This window comes from Zonotrichia albicollis, chromosome 1, assembly GCF_047830755.1.
Source record: "Zonotrichia albicollis isolate bZonAlb1 chromosome 1, bZonAlb1.hap1, whole genome shotgun sequence".
In the NCBI taxonomy this organism is placed as follows: domain Eukaryota; kingdom Metazoa; phylum Chordata; class Aves; order Passeriformes; family Passerellidae; genus Zonotrichia; species Zonotrichia albicollis.
Genome location: NC_133819.1, coordinates 44,303,773 through 44,324,848, shown reverse-complemented (window position 1 = coordinate 44,324,848; position 21,076 = coordinate 44,303,773). Strand labels below are relative to the sequence as shown.

Below are 21,076 nucleotides of genomic sequence, written 5' to 3'. Positions count from 1 at the left end.
CACCTAGTAAAACCAGAATTCTCTGTCACAGTAGAGCTGAGGCTGAGAGTGAGCAAGCTTGGAAAACTTAAAACGGCAGCAGGTTTACATCTCCTGCTACAAGGAGCCAGCCAAAAATAAAGCCAAAACCAAAGTTTCCTGAAGAAAACATCACCAAAACAGCTTCTGCAACACTCCAAAGACCGGTCTTGGCCAACCCTAGGGCAGGGTTTGCATCCCCTGGTGAGATGAAATATATGCTCACACCTCTGATGCAGCTGTGCAAAAGTCAGGTGGCGCAGCTTTAACAGGTTCAAAGGAAAGAGAGTTCAAAACCTTTGTCAGCAATGACTGAGCACCCCATTTTGTTGCTTTAGCAGAAGTGAGGGAGGCATTTGAGATGCTGGGAAAAGAAGTTAGGAAGCTTTGTTTGACCATGCACAAAATTGATGTTCATGAGCTGATCTAGCTAAAGCACTACAAAACCATGCAAATAAAATTTCAGTTTAAGTCCAGTTCTGTCTATTTACGTATTTCTGCAGCAGCTTTGTGCCTTTCTAGCATCAAAGCAAGTGAAATTAACATAAGCCACATTTACCTCAGTTTGAGTAGAACCTTTTGTATGCAGGTTTCTCTAAAACTTGCTTTTAAACTGCCTTGAAGACAAAACACCATACTCATCTTTCCTAGAAACTTAGTCAAAGCACCACCACATGTTCCTGGAGCAGGGACTGGTACCTTTCTGTTTACTTCCTGCACTTTTACAGAAGTCAGTATGAAACACCTCTGGAGCACCTCAGCCAGCGCTTTGCGCAGTATCCCTGCTGTTGTCAGAGGCATTGCACTTGTGGGATTAAATTTGGCCCTGTGGGTCACTGTCCTGCTGAGCTGCATTGGGAAAAATGAAAAATGAAAAGGAAGGAGAAATATGCAAGGGTGAACTGGCATTCTGCTGTGGAATTGGAGCCATCATAATGATTAAAAATATTTATTCTTAATTTTACTCTTGAAAAATTAAAATCAGGCAGGGAAAAATCTAGGCCTTCCTAGGGACAATCTGGACCTTCATGCATCTTCCTCTTCCCAGTGCTCCTCTTGCAATTTTAGCTCTGGCCCTCTTTTTCCCGCAAGTTGTTTTGCAACCTCTGCTCCTTGTTGCACTGTGTGCCACAGCACAAACAGCCCCATGATGACAATCAGGGTCTAATGCATGATGGTGAACAGTCAGGGTATTTAAATAGGGTGGGTTTTGGAGTCAGGACCTCAGTCCAGTATCTGGTTCCCAATCCAGATGCATTACCTCAGAAAACTAGTTTTGTTAGCTCTCTGGAAAACTCTCCAAAACAAGAGTAATGCTAGAGCACAAGTTTTGCTGTAGCTGACCCAGGTTGTCCGATCTGTTCCTTCTTTAGTTAATTTGGACCACCAGGACCAGTGTTGGAGCCCCCATATCCTGTTGTTTTTTGGGGCTGTGAGCTGAAACTGTCCCCAGATGGCAAAACTCCTGTAAAGATTTCCCTATTCTTCTCTTCCTGAGGCACCTCAGCTTTTTTTTTTTCTCTTTTTTTGAGAAAACAGCATGTCTTAAGGGTGTCAAAAAATAACCCTGCAGAATGAGCAGTTGAGAGTGAGGTACAAGGGAGGAAGACAAAGGACTTGGGCTAAGGTGGATAGGGGAGTTTGGCTGCTTACAGGATTGTCTGCACCCTCGGTTACCATGACCTGGCTCAGGTTCCCTGCCCTCTGATGAGCAGGTCTGATCCTCACAGTACTTTGTCCACACAGATTTGGAGAGCTACAGGGCAGTGGGAGAAATTATGTGTGTTTTGGTGGTTTTGCCCTGTTTTCTGGAGGCCATGTGAGGAGGAACTGACAAGAGCTGGCAGCAGAGCAGGAGGCTGGTCTGCAGAGGCAGACAGCTGCGCAGCTGCTTGTGCACATGCCAAAAGTGGCAGACGTGGACTTGCCAAAAGTGGCAGCTGGGGCACGCAGCCAAACTGGCTTTGCACAAAGGGGAACCAGCCACAGGCTGGGGGCCCAGATCCTGCTCTCTGCTTACAGCAGGTAAAGTTAAGGGTTAGCTAGTTGCAGAATTAGAGCTCCACACCCAGCTGGCGATGGAGGTAGCAGAGCTTGATTCCTTGGGTCAATGTGGTGCAGCAGAAGAGGAAGAGACACTGGAGCATCTGAGAGCACAAAAAAAGAAGTTTGGCAAGATGTTCATCCTCATTACCTGCATTCCATTTCCTTCTCAGTGCTGCACCAACCATTTTGCCCTGTCCCTGGCTGCCTGTGGCCTCCCTGGATCTCCCCTCAGCATGCCACAGGCTTGTGCTCCATTGCTGAACCCGTGCTACCAAGGGCAGGCAAGCAGCTGCATGCAGGAGTGAGGAGCTGGCACAGGAATGGCTGCACTCAGTGGACTGTCACCCTGTATTGTGGAGATGTCTCTTGCTGGAGGGCTGTGGGCAGCAGAGGCAGAACCAGGCTGCATTGTGCCACGGGCTGGTGAGCCTCAGAACAGGTGCCATACAGCTGTCTGTATTTCTCCTATGGCTCTTCCCTGAGTGCCTTTATAGCCCTTGCCATCCTGTACTGGAGGCTGCCCCTGATGTCCTGTGGTGGGGTCCAGCAGACATGAAAGGACTGCTCAGAGTAGATGTGACACAGGGAAAGAGGCTGTGCAAGCGTAAAATCCCTTAACATGTAGCTGTCTGAACTGAGGAACTCACACCGTGCTTCCTACTCTGGCATTGCTCCAACATGGAGCATTTTGCCTGTTTTAATCATGTACCATGAAATCTGTAGGCACTCTAGGACCACATTCACAATTAGAGACAGAGAAGCTGGGTAACAGCTGCAGCAGCCAGGGAGACAACAGCTCACATATATTGGAACATACAGAAACACTCTTTCCAGAAAACTGGACTATGTCTGACTGTTTGCTTAGGGGGGGAACCTCAATGCCCAAAGGCAGCCAGTGCTGTCTCCATGCCAGCTTCCATCTCCATCTGGGCATCCCTACAGCCTCAGGAGCCAGCAACTGCTGAGCACACCACAGCGCTGAGAGCTGCTCCTGCACGGGCTCCTGCACAGGTCCTGCTACAGCACACACTGTCAGCTGAGGAGGAGGAGGAGGAGGAAGGCACTGAAGCAAAGCCAAGCTGAGAGGTAGGTAATGATCAAAGGCATGGCAATTTGCTTTACCTACCAAGCACTGAGGAAAACTTTCCCAAACCCTGGCACTTTGCTACAAGGGGGCTGACCAGTGGTAGTATTTGATCTTTAGGACAGCCTGTTGTTTTCTTTCTGACCCTCCTCTGTTGTTTCTTTGGACTCTGGGAAGACTAATTGCTGCTCCTGCAGCTGTCCTTGTACTGTCTTGGAAGGGGCTATGTTGAAAGTTTGTCACTTCTTCCCTGGCTGATTCCTCTATTTTTGCACCCATGGCTCTGGATAGGCTGGTGCGTCTGTCAGCTCTGCAGCACCTTCTCACCTTTGGTAATCCAGTCCCTATTGTGCCAGGATGTGAAACACAAGCATGCTGGGGATGCTTTCAGCTCAGGTTTTCAGCTGTGTGCTCTTTGGTAATGGCCAAAGGGCTGATCTTTTCTCTCCTGTGTAGTTCTCTGAAAACACTTCAAGTGAAGTGTAAGACCTATGTATCCCTCACTGCCAGTAGAGTTGGCTGCTTTTATGGCAGGCAGGATTTTCTCTCTGCATGCAGCAATTCCCTGCCCTCTGTTGTCACACCACAGGTAAGCCTCCTCCTTGCAGTGCAATGTGCACGCAGTGGCCACGAAGGAGCCACAGTGGGATGTCAGGGCAGCATCAGGAAGCAGCTGCCTGCCCAGCTGCTTCAGCCCCAGAGCCTGTGGGCTCACTGCACTGCACAGTGAGTCAGTCACTTTGCTGATGCTGCTGAAAACTTTTTGTTTCCTGGAAGATTGGATACTCTTGCTTTTTGAATAAGATTGATTTTCAGCCAGACCAGGCAGAGCTCCCTGCTGTGCCCCTTGGAATGCTCCAGGAGAGTACAGACACGCTGAAGCTGGAGCAGTGCTAACAGGAGCTATTGCTGTTTTGCTAGACCAACCTCTCTGAATCCCAAATCCCTTCAAAGTTCCTCCATTATTTTCGTATTGGTTGTGTGATTTTTTTTTTTTTTCCCAAAGAGTTTCTTGGAGGATCACCAAATACCCTTGGGATCATCAGGATAGAGGGTGCTAAATGCTATTTCTGGTAGGGTTGTGCTGTACCTGAAGGCCATTTGTGTGATCTTGTTAGCCACCAGCACCTTAAGACAGACCACAGCTTAGGATTCTAGACATAAGTTTAACCAAAAACCAACTTTGCATTAAAAGCAAGACTGGATGTCAGACTTGCAGATATTGCCAGGGCTGAATTTTTAACAATCCCAGTGATTTAATGATGCTATTTTGTCACAGGTTTCTAGAGATTCTGGAGACCAATGTGTAATTTTCCTGAGCAGTCACTTCCTTATTTTGTGCAAAGAGGTGTGTTTCATACCAACCTAAATGGCAAGAGCATAAATGAAATCATGATGGGAGCACACTCATACTCTTGAGTAACATGCCTTACCGGGATGTACATTATGAGTTAACCTCCCTTGGTTTATGTGGTCAGTTGCTGTTTGATGTCTTATCACAACACCAATTCACATTTCAAAGGGCAAAGAAAACCCCAAAATATTGTGACTTTTTTTTTTTTAATAATGTGATCTCACTTTGTTACCTTGGACTGAGGATGTATTTTATTATGTTACAGAGAAGAACTTCTGTTTTAAATTTGCTTTAAATTTTCCAAGCTGAAATGAGCCACAGCGGGAACAAACAAGAGTTGGTTTGCTACATCTTCAGACCCATTTTGCTGATAAAAGTCCTGAATAGTTAAAAAAACAAGTTTACTTTATCCAGTTTATGGCAACTCTCACTGACAAAGTGAGGTACAAAGGTTTCCCAATGCTGACTACTCCCACCTGCATGTTGGGCTTTTCTTTAAAGAAAGCTGAAGAGTTTTCTTTAAAGAGTTTACCAAGCTTGGAATCACTCACTTTGCACATATTTGATAGAAAAAAGGTAAAGCAAGCAGACAGCATTTTGGATTAAGGAAACTTAAACATCCAAACCACTAATTTTTTTTTTTCTTTTTGTTTTGAGCATCATTTGAGATTAAATCAAGAGCCTTCTTTTTCTTTTAACAGTGCCCAGCACTGTTACTCAACTCGTGACTTTAGGATTTCTCAGATGTCCTTTGCTCTGTCCAAGAAATATGGATGCATTACCATTTTTCTTGTCTATGAATTGGGTCTGGTCTTGAGTTAGGTCCTGCTCAGAAAGACCCTCAAAAGGTTAATGAAACTTTTGACCTTTTACTCTCCCGCCCACCAACTTACAACGTAGGACGTCTTGAATTATTGGTCCTTGGAATTATTTGAGCTTATCAGAAGAGTCAGCAAAAAAAACCAAGCTGTGTTTTGTGAAAGGAAAAATGAGATTTTCACTATGCAGTGGAAAAGTTCTTCTGCTTTATCCCACTCATTTGAAACCCACACCAGAAAAAAATAAAGCTGCAGTTTGATATCAAAAAGGAAACCTTACCTACACATCTGCATACCGGAAAGTGACTCGTCCTTCTCTCATTTAACCCAGCTTCTTGCTGGATTTGTTATTTTTTGAACATTTTTAGGCTGTATATCTATTATCTTCATTGGGCTGTGCATGACCATCCCCAGCCCACAGGAGAGGAGGATGGTGTAGGTGGTAAGAATCTGTTTTACCCTATCTAGATTTCGGGATCTTCCTCATTGCCGTGGTGAGCAGCAGGTAAGAAGGTGACTGCAAAAAGCAAACTCCTTTCTGTCAGTACATGGTCAGCCAAAGTCACATTTGCAGCCCCAGGCTGCTGCTGGCAAGACTTGACATGGCTCAAGGCTTGTCAAGGGCTCAATGTGGGGCTCCATTATTTGCTTGTTCTCTAGATGTGCAGGATCAGGAGAGAGTTTAAACATGGTGAGCACTGATCCCTACAGGTTTTGTACCTGCACTGCTGCCTTCAGCTTAAGACAAGACAGGGGTATCTGATGCACAGTAGAACAGTCTGCCCTGCTTGCTCGTGGCGTGTGCGGACACTGAGAGCAAAGGCCTTCCCTCTCCCCACCAACTCTGGCTCGTGAATCCAGCACAGCAGGATTTGTGCTTGTTTTGCTTGCAATGGTGTGGTTGACGGGCGTGCCTGATGTGGACAGCAGGGTGGGTCTTTGGTGTGGAAAAGGAGTTCCCAAGAGCGTGGTGCCACACCTCGCTAGAGACCTTTGCCCCTGGATGTCCTGGCCAGAAAGGTTTGAGATTCTCTCCCTGATTTGGTGAAAAGCCCCCGCAGGTTGAACACAGCACACAAGTGAGTAAGTGTCTGCATTCTGCATTGTCAAACTCTTTTAGCCTTATGTTTATCATTGTGAGCTGGACCCTTACACTTCCAGCTTTTGCCAAAGACATTCTGATGTTGCCAGGCCCTTTGACTCATCACCTCTTGTAGAGAGGGCTGAGCGAACCTTGAGGTTTTCAGCACTTGGTATCTTGCACATTTCCTGTGAGAGTTGGCAGAAAAAATGTGTTTCCTGAGATGAAGTAAGCAAAGAAGAATAGCTATGAAAATCAGACCAAAAGAACCTAAGAAAGTAAGAAAAATAGTAAAGCTCTTCATCAGCTTCCTGTTTACCAGCAACTCAAATAAAGATTTATCAGTGGTGTTGCCAAGCTCTCCTCACACCTCTGCTCAGACAGCTGCAGCTTAGGTGTGTGCTACCCCAGAAAGCCTCTTTTTGTGCCCCTGGCCAGGGCAGAGGCCTGACAATGCCACACAGATTTGAGATTGTAGCCACCGTGGTCAAGATGGGAAATGCCAGATGACCACATTTCAGTGCATGATGCTTTTGTGCTGAGAGAAGCCTGCCAGTGGCAGGGGGCAGGTTTGAATCCAGGACTCCTGAGTTATCAACCCAGTTTTAAACCACACAGACTTCCCCATTTTAGGAGCATGATTTCATGTATTTTACCTTTTTCCTTTAAAAATCTGATAATCATCAGGAGTTTCTCCCAGAGGAGGTTCCTGCAGCATAAATGGAGACAGACACGGGCCATGGTACCCATATGGGGAGTTTCCCACCCTGAAGCCTCTTGGCCCCTCACAGCCACTGGGCTGGCATGGTCTGAGGCCACTTGAGAGGCAGAAGTGGCACAGCCACTTGGTATTTTTGGTGGTTTCTGACAGGCACTGCCTGCCTCAGTGCTGGGACCAGAGCTGTGCCCTGGCTGGGCTGCGCAGGGTGGGGCAGCTGCAACTGGTGCTACTGGTGCAGGGCCACCCAGCCGTGGTGCTGGTGCCTGGTGGCCACCTTTGCTCTGAGCCAGTGCTGTCACCGTCATATTTTCTGAAAAATCTCCTTGCCCAGAGAAGTTGAGAAGCCTTGGAGAAAAAGGAAAACAATATTATTTCATCTGCTTCTCCCGTGTTTTGATGCTTCAGGATGTGGTTGGAGATTGTTTATCTAACATGTGAATTGTTTTTACTTATTGGCCAACGATGGCCAAGTTGTGTCAGACTGGAGGAGAGAGTCACAAGTTTTTCAGTTTTATCTTCTAGCCTTCTGTAATTATCCTTTCTGTATCCTTTAGTATAGTTTAGTATTCTTTTATATAACATAGTATCATAAAATAATACATTAGCCTTCTAAGAACACGGAGTCAGATTCATTCCTTCCTTCCAACAACGGGGGTCTCGGAAAATACGAGACAATGCAGCCAGTGGCAAGGTGTGGTGGTGAGCTCTGGGCAGCCAGTCAGCACAGGGACCCTTGAGAATCCATCAGTTTATGCCAGAGAAGAAATTATGTGCCAGTCAGTTCAATTACACTTGCTGGGAAGCACTAGAAGGAATAAGCAGGCTGCAGGAAAATAAAAAGAGTAGGGGCTGATATAGATTTGCCAAGAGGCAGCTATGTCAAATCAGCCTCAGTTACAGACTCATGCCACCTGGCAAAGCAGTGGTATCCCATGCCTCAGAGCTAGCAAGCTTTCTGAGCACCTCAAACAGCCTTTGTGTGGGTGCACAAGTGCTCAGACAAACTCCTGAGTGCTTGCCACTGGACAGGAGAGCTGCCCAGAAGGATCCTACATCCGGGACTGCACTCTGCCCTTGCACAAACCAGCATTTCCTGCACTTTGCTGCTCTGGATGAACCTCTGGTGCACAATTTTGCTAATTTTACACATGCCATCATATTGGGAAGGGGTACAAATATACTGGGGGACAGGATGACTGCTTAAATTGCCCTTGATAGATGGAAAGCCTGGCAGCAATGGGCTGCAGTGCATTAAAGACAAGTCACCACTTCTCCCCATGGGAGGGTCAGCTGAGGCCACAGACACAGCATGGGGAAGACAGCACTTCTGGGGAAGGCAGCACTTCTGGGGAAAGCATCTGGGTGCTGAAATCCAGCACAAAAGAACTGTGAATCATCAGTGCTACCTGACTGCAGAAGAAAACAGCTGACAGATGACTCTTCCAGTCTGCTTTGGCAGTTTGGGGCACTGCAATGCAAAAAAAATACTAAGAAAAATTGGACAGTCACTAAAGAACAGAAACTACAATTAGCAGTTTAGAAAGCTTGACTTCAGAGGAAAAAACCATTAAGTGTGAGGTGTTAAGACTGAAGAAAAATGTTGTCTTGTAATATTTTATAATAGCTAGAAGCAATTGCTCCTCCATGGCTAAGGTAAATAACTGGCTCAAATTATACCAGAACTGTTCTGGATGAAGACAAATTTACCACGAGTGAATCTGGAGAAGCACTAGGATGGTTCATCAGGAGAGCCTGGGGGAAAGCAGGAGCTCTAGGAACAGGTGGAACAAGAGCATAGCAAGAATAACAGTGGGACAGTGGGACACTGCCCCTGCCTTGAAGACAGGGGACAGACTCCACGATCACCCAGTGTCCCGTGCAGCCCTGTCTTCTGTGCTTTCTCTGTTCTAATTGATTCTTGCTTGCAGCCTTCTCTGCTCTCCACCCTCAGCCAAAGCCCTGTCAGATGCAAATCTTGGAAGTGCCTGTGAACTGCTGAACCAAAATTTGGGACACCAAAGGTTTAAAAACCTAAGTGCTCCATGGTAAGAAAAAAACTATCAAGTAAAGGAGAGATGGAGAAGATTTTTGTTCTCAAAGACTCCATATGCAAGAGATGTATTTGTTTACTCCTTTGTGTCCCACAATTACCCTGTCATAACGCTTGGGTGAGAAAATTCCCCTCGCTGCTGACACTGCTGTGAATGAGTTACTGTGCTGGGAGTTTTGCAATGCACTGATTTCTGCGCGGGTGAAACCAAACGATTGTGCAAGGCTGCAGCTGTCACAGCCATAATCCTTGTGGCTGTGGGGCTGGCAGCCAAAAGCAGAGCTTGGAGCAGAGTGGGCTGGTCCAGACCTCACCAAGCACCTCCAGCTGCTTCTCCTACACAAACTCAGCCACAGTTTTTGGAGGATTCTCTGGCTCACAGCCTTTTTTATTGCACTGAGCATCTGCTGCAGGGGGGAGAGCCAGAACAATGCCCAGTAGGTTTTTCTGGTGCACATTTGTACAAATCTGCATACACAAGCACTTTGTTACAGTAATACAAGTCCACATTTTAGTGGAGGGTGTCAATTTTTTTTGCTGATCAAGCTGAGAAGAAAAATAAAAATTTCTGCCTGCTCTCAGCAGAACAGAATAATCCTAGTTCAACTGGAAAGTTTTTGAAGCTTTGAAGTTTTTGAGAAAGAAGGGTTAAAAGAAGAGGTTATTTATAAAGTAAAATGCTATATTTGAAAATTACACTTTTGAAAATGAAAAATGGCAATGTTCTGTCTGGGTCTTCTCAGAATAAAGTATTGCAATTGTTCTTCCTTTTTCTTTTGATTTGGAGGGGGAAAATTGTTCCCCCAAAGTTAGCACTTTCAGAGATATTTTAGTCAACAAAAATATACTTTTTTATGTCAAAAAAAACATCACTCAGAATCTTACCTGGTCACAAAGTCTCACCCCCCACACCCCCCTCTTTGTGCATGGGCATACAATTATGTTATTCTCCTCAAGAAAAGGAAGTGAACCATTCTGCCATATGACAGATTTTTATGTGCCAGTGCCTCTACACTGGCAGTGGTCTGATGAAATGAATTTTCATTAAGATAATGCGGTCATGCTAAGATGGTGTGTTGATAGCTGATGCTGATAGACCCAAACATTGTGAAAATAACTAAAGCAGGCAAGGATTCCTCAAAACATAACTCCTGTGTTGCATTTCTTCTTGTACCTCATAGGTGAGTGCCAGCCCTGGATACCCAGGGCTCAGTGTGCCCCTTGCCCACCCCTGCTGCCGTATGGAAGAGGTGTGAAGGGGATTCTCTGAGGGTGCTGCAATTGGGGAAGGGCAATTGCTGGTCCATACAGGCAGCAGAGAGGTTTATTGGGACAGAGACATGGCCAGGAAGAGGAACCTGGGGTGGGACAGTCATCAAAACGCTACTTGCCAAGCTGCTCCCATGCTGCAGAGAGCATGCTCAGCCTGACTCCCCACTGCTACCTTCTCCTGCAAAACTGAGCTGTCCTCATAATTTTTCTCACTAACAGTGATGACTGCTGGTATTTTGCAAGGCATTTCAGCTGAACAACCCAGCATCTCTGAACATCCCATAAACCCCTGTTGCAGTTAATCCTGTTTGTTTTCCTCTGCTGAACTAAGTAATCTCTTCCCTCTTTCAGTATGAGACAGCAAGACTTCTGAGAAGTAAGATGAGTGTGGATATGAAAGGGATAAAATAAAATAAGTTTCTTAATCAAAAGGATAAGAAAAGTTCTTTTTGACTAAGAAACTTATTTTGTTTTGCTGTTGAGCAAAGGCAGAGGAAAGTGATCTTCTTGGATAGCAGCACCTGACTTGGCTGCTTACCACAGCTCTGAGACAGGTGGAAGCTGAGCATCACATTGAGGTGAACATGTCCTTCTCCTTGTACACGGGTGCTGTGACAGCAAGCAGATCCAGGAAATACTTAGCCTTTTCTTGGGAAATACCCTACCAAGCAGGCTCTCCCACTCTGCTTTCTTTGCCATAGTTTCCCTAATAGCTGCTAGCAGAAAGGTGCCTCCCATCCACCTTGGCGAACAACAAGAACGAAACCAGGGCTTGCAGCCTGCACTCCTGAGGCCAAAGCAAGCTCTTGCTGGTGGTGTCTTCTGTGGCAACTACAGTTTCTTCTCTGTGTTCGAACTCCATTCATCTAGACCATCTGCAGGAAGAAGGAGAAGTTCCTACAAGAGCAGGCATAGGGGTTTTGCAGCAGCTCAGCTGACCATCACCCCCAGGCTGAGGAACTGCAGGGATGGCAGGATAAGGAAACCCTCTGGGACTGATGCCAGAGGCTGAGCTGGTGTGCATGGGATGTCTCCACTGCAGTGAACATTTCTGGCTGTAGGAGCTGGAGATGTGGCCATGCTGTTTGTCTCACAGCAAGATTCCTTTTGGTTGCAGCATTTGCCACAGTCTTTCCATGTAACACAGGGCTGCAGTGAAGTGTCGCTTCCCTGACCCTGGGGCTCCGAGTAGTTTGGAGGAATGGAAGTCTGCATTACTCCAATGTGCTGATCACTTTTGGGCTGACAGTGTCTTCAGCTATATGAAGGATTGCATGGGAGTTTTTCCCACACTGAAGCAGCTCTTGTGACAGAAGATAAACCAGCAGAGACTGCAGCTTCCAGTGCAAATAATGAATGGCTGTGGTGGCAGCTGGAAGGGAAGTGTGGGCAGTGTGGTGCACAGACTCCGGAGACTCCCCAGCCCTGCCATCTGTCTGGGGCTGTGGTGGCTGCTGCAGGCTGACCCTGTCAGCCACTGCCAAAACACGAGCAGACAAAACAGAAAGCTCCTCACACAGCAATATTGTTGCTATGTTTTTAAACTTGAATGGGGACTGCCTGCATCAGCCTTTTCACAAAGCGGTGATGCCATTTTGCTCGTCCTTTGCTCTGGAACCCACAGTACTGAGGGGTGCATGGACCCAAAATGGCCCTAGACTGGAGCACCAGAGATACCCACAGCCAGTTGTCTCTGTTTTGCTGTGAGGTATTTCTTTCCCACAGGAAATCCCACAGGAGTATAGAGAGTATTCACTAGGCCTGATATTAGGGACCAGCTAAAATTGAGCTGGAGGGACACCTCAGGGCTACAGTCAGGGCTCCTGGAGAAGGAAGCTCTGGGGTGGATTTTGGCTAGGTTCTTAACAAACAGATTTGAGAACTTGCTCCTAAGCTCCCATCCAGCACCTTGGGAACATCCTGAGGCCCTGGGAGGGATTGCCTGGTGCCTGCTATCCTATCCCTGGCTATGAGACCCCTGGGTCATGCATCCCCTTCAGACATTTAACCAAGGACCATTTTACACCAGCTGACTGTTTCTCCTCCCACAGCAAGCCTGTTCCACAGCCCCAGTGCCCCAGCAGCAAACTCACTTGAGCCTAAGGAGTAAATATTGCTATCATATGGCTGTAGTCTTTTATCGTGAGAAAATCCTCTTTTCCCCTGGCCATGTCTTCACTGGCTTGTCTGTATGAAACAAACATATCCCTTCCATGATCTTGCTTTACCACACTGAGCCCTTGCACTGCCTGTCCTGCCACCTTGCAGCCTCTCTGCACCTCTTTCCGCCAGGGTTTAGCACTTTTGAGTGTAGATGACCTTTATCTTCTCTGTTCCTAGCTTACCACTCTTGCTGGTTTACCACACTTTCTTTGTTATCCTCCTCACGTGAACTACAAGGGGCTGTGTGCTGGCTTGGCAGAAAATTCAGGTCTGACTGTGTAGCCCCTGTGTAACTCAGGGCCTTGGTGTTTGCTGCTCACAGACTGAAAATGTGCTGGGAAGGATACAAGTCAGTGCAGCCTGGCTCACAGCTGATGTGAAGGAAATTGGAAATGTGTACCTCTCCTCCTCCCTCCACCGGCTATCTCCCTCTGAGCTGTCAAGGGAAGTTCAGCACACCTGCATCTTGCAGCACCCCACGTCTGTGAACATATTGCTGGTTATTTATCTCTACTGCCCTTCAGCCCAGCAGGGCTCTGTCTGCCCATGTCCCTCTTGGATTGCCTGTAGGAGAGCCAGTTGGACTCAGCGTGGAAAGAAGACTAAAATCTGTTTGTGGGTTTTTCCTGTCCCTCAGCATAGGCATCTCCATCTCCTATTAGTTTCCATCATTGTAATTATCTCCATTTCAGCCAACATCATAATTATATTCTCCTCAGTTCTCAAGCCCACCCTTCTGGGTTTTACCTCCCATACACCCTTGCACCTGCCAGTCAGAACCAGCACCTTTCCTAAACTCATCTCTACTCCATTCCTTTCATTGCTTTTGACTAATGACATCCTCTTCCTCCTTTCATGAATTCCCTTTCTCTGCTGAGAAAACCTCAGGTTCTGGCTGAGTGTTAGGAACACCAACCACCAACAACTGGTGGTTTTGTCAGGAACGGAAGCAGTTGCAGGAACATAAACCTTCCTGAAAGCCAGGTAGGCCAGGATCTCACAGTTGTATATTGTGGAGAAATGGCTACATGAAAGAGGTCACGTAGACATTCGCTTGTTAGCCGACCAGGAGCTGGGAAAGTACCCAACACAGTTAGTTTGAGCTTTTGCACCTGCAAGATAGCGTGCCCTTGGGCCTAGCTGGGTATGATAACAAGTGGACAGAGAGAACGTAGGAAATAAAGAATGTAGGCCCAAAGGAATGAGGAAGAGTTGATGGTATAGTTTAACCAATAGATCGCTAATATTCATAATATTCATAAGCTTATTATTTGCTGTATAAGTGTCTGATGCTCTCTTTAATAAACGGAACTTGCTTATCACTCATATTGAGTGTCTGAGTCTCCCCTCACCGACAAATGGCTCATCCCCGACAAAGGCCTCATTCTGCAACAGTATATCACTGCCCAAAAGATAGCAGAGCTACTCTTGGAAATGTTGCATCAGACTCCAAAATTCTACTATTTTCTCCAAAACACCGGCACTACCACAATTTTTCCCTCACTCTTCTTATCAATCTCCAAGTTGTTATCCATGTGCCTTGGTGTGCCCAAAGTACAGCAGCCAGTGCAGCCATCCTCCAGCCATATCAGCCACCAGGCCTGCTTTAGCTTTTGTTCTCTTGAGTTCAAGCTCTTTTCCTCACCTTTTAGGCAATCTTCATCTTCTTGCTTGCTCCAGTTTTCTCCAACTTACGGAGCATTCCCCTACTGCCTCTCCCAGCTTTATGCCTCTCTTTGCTTGACTGTGCAGAATTGTACCTGGTAAAAGTACACAGCTGGGAGATTTCCCAATTAAAAATATGCATTTTGAATGAACTGAAATCTTTTTGCAAGATCGTAACTTGTGCAGCAGAAAATAACTCAAGAAAAAATTCAAGATTTTTTCAATTTTAGAATATGTACTAATGTTCAAAAATAAAGAAATGTTTTATTCCTTTATTGGTTTCATGTCAAACTATTGTTTTATTTTTTGCATGTATTAATGACTTATCAACCAAACTATTGCAAAAAATCATATGATGGAAAAGGAGGCACATTTAATTTATTAATGTTTTGTTCCTAAGAAATAATGAAAGCTGACTTTCTTGATTTCTAAACAAATATAAAAAACCTAAATTGAATAAAGCTACATTATGTCATACTGTGTGTCTATAGCACCAGGACATACTATTGACATATTATTAATAATATAACTAATATCTATACAATACAATAAAATAAATCTCGGTTGTAACAATTTTCAAAAATTAGTTCTGAAAAAAATATAAACAGAATAAGAGGAGCTGGTCTCTCTTGTGTAATAAGACCAGCTGGGTACTTGGACCAGGATGGTGCCCTGGTCACTGTTAATATGTTGAATACTTCATGGGACAGGTGTTTTCTGACTGTGCTACCAACTAGTGCCAGGTCCTTCATTAAGTTACTCTTTTTATCCTCCAGACTGTTTTTATTCCTTTTAATCCTCCAGCCTGTTTTCTCACTTTTCTTTTTCTTTCTGTCTGCAGTATTTACTTTTTTTTTCTCTTTGAGACTCTTTCACTACTCACTTGTGCAACAACAATCAGTGACCTGTAAAGGTACTTTGGACTGGACTGCAACCAAAGAACCTGCAAATAACTTCAGTAAAAAATGGTGTTTTGGATCTGCCACATACTTGTTTTGGACCTCTTGAGTGAACCTCTGGTATTCCTTGTCCTCTTACAAGTCAGAAAAATTGTGCCTGTTGAGATTAATGGATAAAAATTGTATCATCTGTCTGACTTATAAAGCACCACAATGTACAATTTTAGTGTTCAACTAAACATAAGTAATTCAGAGCAATTGAATAAAATACAAAATATCAAGCCTGTCTTTGTTTCAATATTTTGTCCTTTTCCATCCTCAAGTAACTAAAATAAACTTGGAAAAAACCCAAGCAAAGAAACAGAAATACCCCCACTAAATAAGAACTGATTAGAAAACTATGGCTAAGGGGTATCAGTAGCTTTGAGTTCTTGTTTTGCTTAAAATACTGATGAAGTTTTAATGGGGAGGGATTTAAACAGACTGCAGGATACAAGTTGTTACTAGCTGAAGGAAATGAAAAACTAAAACAATGCAAATTAAAACTATTATATTTATATATCAGCTTCTGTAAAAAGCTGCAAATTTATTAGGGTGTTTCCTGTGATGGAGACGTGAACTTTTAAATTTTTCACTTAACTCTAGGTGAGGCTGTGAAGAAGTGGGGTTTAGCAAACACGTTCAAAGGAGTGCTACCCATTACCGTGTTAAAGAAGAGAGGTATTTGATTTTTTTTTTTGCAGAAGGTGCCTGATACCCCCCTCACTCTTTTCCTGTTTACCAAAGATACAAAGTCTTCTATTTGCCCCCAAGCCTATCCTGTGTCTGGCAGCTGCCCATTCGACAGCAACATATCACAGAATCTCCGCTCTCTGCACAAGCAAAGTGAAAGCCAAGTAAACCAAGTAAACCTTCTGGAAAGCCCTGAGCCCAGGCAGCAGGGCACAAGGAGAAGGGGGCCAGGGCCATCTGAGAGAGGAGAGTCCTCCTGCTATCAGAGGTAAAGTCCATCCATATTCATAGTGCTGTTCCTGGGCTGACTGTGGCAACCAGGGGACCTGCAGCAGCCGCCTCTCCCTTGGTACCTTCCATGAAATTGCTTTTTCACTTGGACTGTTCTGCTGAGTGATGTGGAGAGGGGGGGAAATGGAAAATGTCATGGCCTGGTTGGGAGCTGTGGTGTAATGGTGTAAGGATGGTCTGAAGTAGAGCATCTCCAGTCTCTGTTGAGCCCAGGAAAAACACTTGAATTTTGCTGGGAGTAGATGCTTTTTAGCTACAAATCTTGATTTATGTATCTCTACATATCCATCTACATGTTTACAGATTTATTATCTATAACACAGTGTTAATTATTTTTTTGACTATTTTTTTGTTTTGGTAGTTGGATCTATGCACTGCTTTTAAGAGGTGCTTGGCAGACAATTAAGAAGCGGGAGCCAGTGCTGCATCGCTCAGTCAGGGTGTATCAGTTTCACACATCAAAAGCTTTAGCAGGAAATATTTTCTACCTTTATCTGTTGCAGCAAGAAGAGTCACATTATCTAGTCACTCACCAACTAAATATTTGAAGATTTATGCTTTATGTAAAGTTAAAATTAATAATGCAGATGTCTTAGCTATAGCTAAGAGTTCAATATAGTAGAGGATTACACTGTCAATGTGTAATTGCTGTTGCAGCACGGCTTTTCTCTCATTATTTGCTATTTCTGAACAAGGAATTCTGTGGGGTTGAATGCTGTACTTGTAACAGTTTTCCCTTCATTGTGCTTAACAATTGAAACAGTTGTGGTGCCCCAAGGACAGCTGAGGCAGGTCAGTGAGGCATGAGCAGCATCCATACCTGGAGCAGAGGAGGGACACTGGCACTCCTCTGGGCTGTACATACAGATTGCTCTGTTCCCTCCACAGGTGGCACAGCCAGGCAAGAAGGGGTGAATTATGATTTCTTCCTGTTAGTACAAAAAGTTTTCACTGTTCTCTCTTTTTTTGTATCTCCAGGCAGCAATCTTTAATTCAGGAGAGCACATAATCTACTTCTATAGAGTTAATCACCTCCATTTATGTTATTGCTTCATCTTAACAGCAATGATTATTACAAATTATTCTTTCTTCCGAGAAATTCTGGGTCTTTGAAGCTCTTTCAAGATGTGGTCTGCCTGTAAGCAGGTGCAACAGGGGTGCAGCACAGCCTAAGCTTTCAAATGTCTTAGCAGTGAAAAACCAAACTCTTTTGAAATAACCATCACTTCTTAAAATGTGAACACTCAAGTCTGGAAACCCAATCTGCTTTTATAGGGGTCATGAACTGACATCTGAAACAATTAAAAGGTTGGCTGAAGCACTGACTCACTCTTGGAGAGCACGTCAGATTATTTTACTATTTTGAGGCTGCCTTCATTACAATTCTTCAGAAATGAAAGAGAGGAGCCACTCCTGCTAATGTTTTGGTTTTCTCTATGCTAGAAAACTGAAGTTGGACAGAACAGGCAGGAGCACTAAGCTGCTGTGCTGTGGCAAAAGGCACAGCCAAGGTGCTCACCTGCTGCCCTGGAGGTTGGTGGCATCTCAGAGCTTGGCACTGCAAGTGTTGCTGTGCAGTCTTGTCAGCTCCTTGTTGCTGCAGAGCTTTTTGCATGCAGTCCTGGACCCACCCATGGAAAAGTAGCTTGCATGTCTCTGCACTCTGTGCCAGTACCTAGCCCTGATAAGCTCTGCTAAAAAAGGTTATGATGCTTGGTGACAGCTTCATCAGGCAAAACACTTTTATCAGAGTCTTTATGCTGCAGGCAAAAAGCTTCTCCACCCCAGGGAGCACAAGAAAATTGAGATCCTTAGGTCAGATGCAGGATTTGTATTTTTTTTATCACTATGGCTATTCAGAGACCTGAATTTTCCCCTGTCATTGTAATGGTGAGGGGCTGGTCTGCTGGCACTAAAGCAGTTTCAGGAAAAACAGAGAGCGTCCCAGAGCACACACTTACACATGTGTAGGAGCAATCAGCAGGCTGCAGGGTAGCCCTTTAGGTGGCACAGCTGTTCTCATCCAGCCATTGAGACCAAAACTGCATTTTGTAGTCCCCCTCTGCCTGGAGGCTGACCCACAGGCTCAACACAGCCCACACAGAGACAGAAGGCACTGTGGGAGTGCTGTGCCAGGACAGCCAGACATTTCTAATCCTTTCTCTTTCCTGCACAGGCATCTAAGATGAATCCCACCAGCCAATTCACTGGCACAACAGAATATGACTACGGATACGATGAAAACACTGCTCCGTGTAACGAAGGAAACAACTTTCGCAGGTTTAATTCCCTCTTTCTGCCAATTCTTTACTGCCTTGTGTTTGTCTTCTGTCTCCTGGGAAACTCCTTGGTCCTCTGGGTTCTCCTGACGAGGAAAAGGCTGACAACAATGACTGACATCTGCCTGCTGAACCTCGCAGCCTCTGATCTCCTCTTCGTTTTGCCCCTCCCTTTCCAAGCCTACTATGCTTCAGACCAGTGGGTTTTTGGCAATGTCATGTGTAAGATAATGGCTGGCATTTACTACACAGGTTTTTATAGCAGTATTTTCTTTATAACCCTCATGAGCGTAGACAGGTACATAGCAATTGTCCATGCTCTCCATGCCACGAGGATAAGGACAGCCACTTGTGGCACAGTTATCAGCTTGATCCTGTGGCTGGTGGCTGGCTTGGCTTCTGTACCCAACATCGTGTTCAACCAGGAGCTGGAGGTCGAGCAGGCGTTGCAGTGTGTCCCCACGTACCCCCCAGGTGACAATACTTGGAAAGTTGCTTCTCAGTTTGCAGCCAATATCCTGGGCCTCTTGATTCCCTTCAGCATCCTTGTTTGCTGCTACACTCAGATACTAAGAGACCTGCAAAAGCGCAAAAACCGTGACAAGGTCAAGGCGATCAAGATGATCTTCATCATTGTCATCGTCTTCTTCCTTTTCTGGACTCCTTTCAACATCGCGCTGTTCCTGGACTCTCTGCAGAGCCTGCACGTCATCAATGACTGCAAGGCGAGCTCCCAGATAGCGCTGGCCCTGCAGCTGACAGAAACTATCTCCTTCATCCACTGCTGCCTGAACCCCATCATCTACGCCTTTGCTGGCGTCACCCTCAAGGGCCATCTCAAAGCATTCCTTCAGTCCTGTGGCCTCGTCCTCTCCAGCCCTGCCGGAGGTGCCGGGGCTGCACACTCATTCTCAGCACCCACCCAGCTCTCCCTGACAGCGCAGGGGTCCTGTGAGCACACCTGAGCCACCTTCTGCTGGGGCGAGGGGCTGGCCAAAGGTCTGCTGTGGTCCTGGGGGTTGTGCCACGTGTGCAGCATCCCCTGGGAGGTGCAGTATGCTGTGCCTCCTGTTAGGATACGCTGTGACCTGCCACACAAGAACTTGTGACATCAATTTCCCAAGAGAACCAGTGTTTGTGAAATGGTGACCATACATTGCCACAGAACAATTTTTAATTAAGTTTTGGAGCTCCTTTAATACACTTCAGCAAGTAGGCTGCTTCCTCTAGTATCTACTTTCTCCTCTGACAAAAGCGTCGCGTCTGCCTCACCCCCAAGTATGCTGTGCCTTGTGGACGCTGAATCCCTACGTCCCTGGGACAAGTGTGTGACACTCCTCTGGAAAGTGGGAAGAGGACAGGCATGGATTGCCTCATATGGCAAAGAGGGAACCACCTCAGACACTGTCACGGTTTTCCCTTTCCCTCAGATCCCAGAGGAAAAACCCCCTCAGCTCAGAGCCCTGCTTGTTGTGGGATGGGCCCAGGGGCAGAGCCCTGGAATCCTCGGAACTGCTGTCACCCAGAGCACCCTCTGGTAGTGATGCCTCCAAAACTAACAAAGCAATGGCTCCAGGTGTCCCCTATACTGGTCACTCGTGGAGGCTCCTACACTTGAAAACATTGTCCTCAGAGCAGGCGGGGGCTCTGCATCACCTCTGGAGCTGTGGGAGCTCCAAATCTGTGCCTGCTGTGCTCGCTGCTAAATGTAACCACCATAAATGACCTGTAGCAAAGCAGGCTCCTTCTCTTTTCCCAAATATCTTAATTTTCTGCCATTTGAAAAATGCTTTCTTCGAATAAACATTAGCTACACCTTTTTGTCTTGGTTCTTGATAGTCTGCCTGATGACTCGCAAGCCTTGATTAGGATAAGAAAACTGAGTTTGTGTATTTTTGAGTGGGTATCACATAAATGCATCTGATGGAATTGAGAGGCACCCTGAAGCTCTTCAGCAAAACAAGTCTTATCTCCACTTTTCTGCTAAGGAAGTTTTGTTCTCCAAATCCCAATAAAAATTCACAGGGAAAAAATATAATTTATATTGAAGTAGTATTGCTGCAAACACATTTTTAAAAGTTAATCAAGAGAACATCTGAAATCAGGGAAAACCCAGCCTGGATATCGAAAAAGATTTTCTTTTTTAAGGTAATAAAAATTTTAAATATTTTCCTAATTTTACCTTTCCTTCTGAAAATATAATTTCATATTTTTATCCTTCCTAAAAATTAAAAAAGGAAAAAAAATAACCTTGGTGCCAAAATATTCTTGCTATTAACTATATAGTATAGAAAATTCTTCTTTATTTTATTATAGATAGCATGAGTAACATTTCTAGGCTTTATTCCCCAATGAACAAGAAACGCCCTCCAACTCAATTATTATATTCTTTTACTTCTCAAAAAACTGCTGTTTAGAAACAAAGCTTTCTGTGCATTTCTGTGGGGCTTTTTGGACTGCATAGGGTCTTTAATGATTGAAAAGAAACGTGGGTCAGCATCTCAGGTCAGGTTATCTTCTCTCTGTGGCCAGATTTTGGAGTTTGGATGAAATTATTTCTGTATAAAATATTCAGTGACACTTACCATCATTTTTCCTGTAGG

The 21,076-nt window shown here is 45.2% G+C and overlaps 1 protein-coding gene across 1 annotated transcript; it reads left to right on the top strand.

The window, feature by feature from the left end:
* The first annotated feature begins 2,888 nt into the window (after positions 1-2,888).
* LOC102073915 (C-C chemokine receptor type 8-like) lies at positions 2,889-20,589 on the top strand. Its single transcript, XM_026799484.2, is given in 3 exon segments — positions 2,889-3,150; positions 18,371-19,370; positions 19,373-20,589. Coding segments are annotated over 2 exon segments (1,047 nt in total). The 5' UTR covers positions 2,889-3,150; positions 18,371-18,379; the 3' UTR covers positions 19,429-20,589.
* The last annotated feature ends 487 nt before the right edge of the window (positions 20,590-21,076 follow it).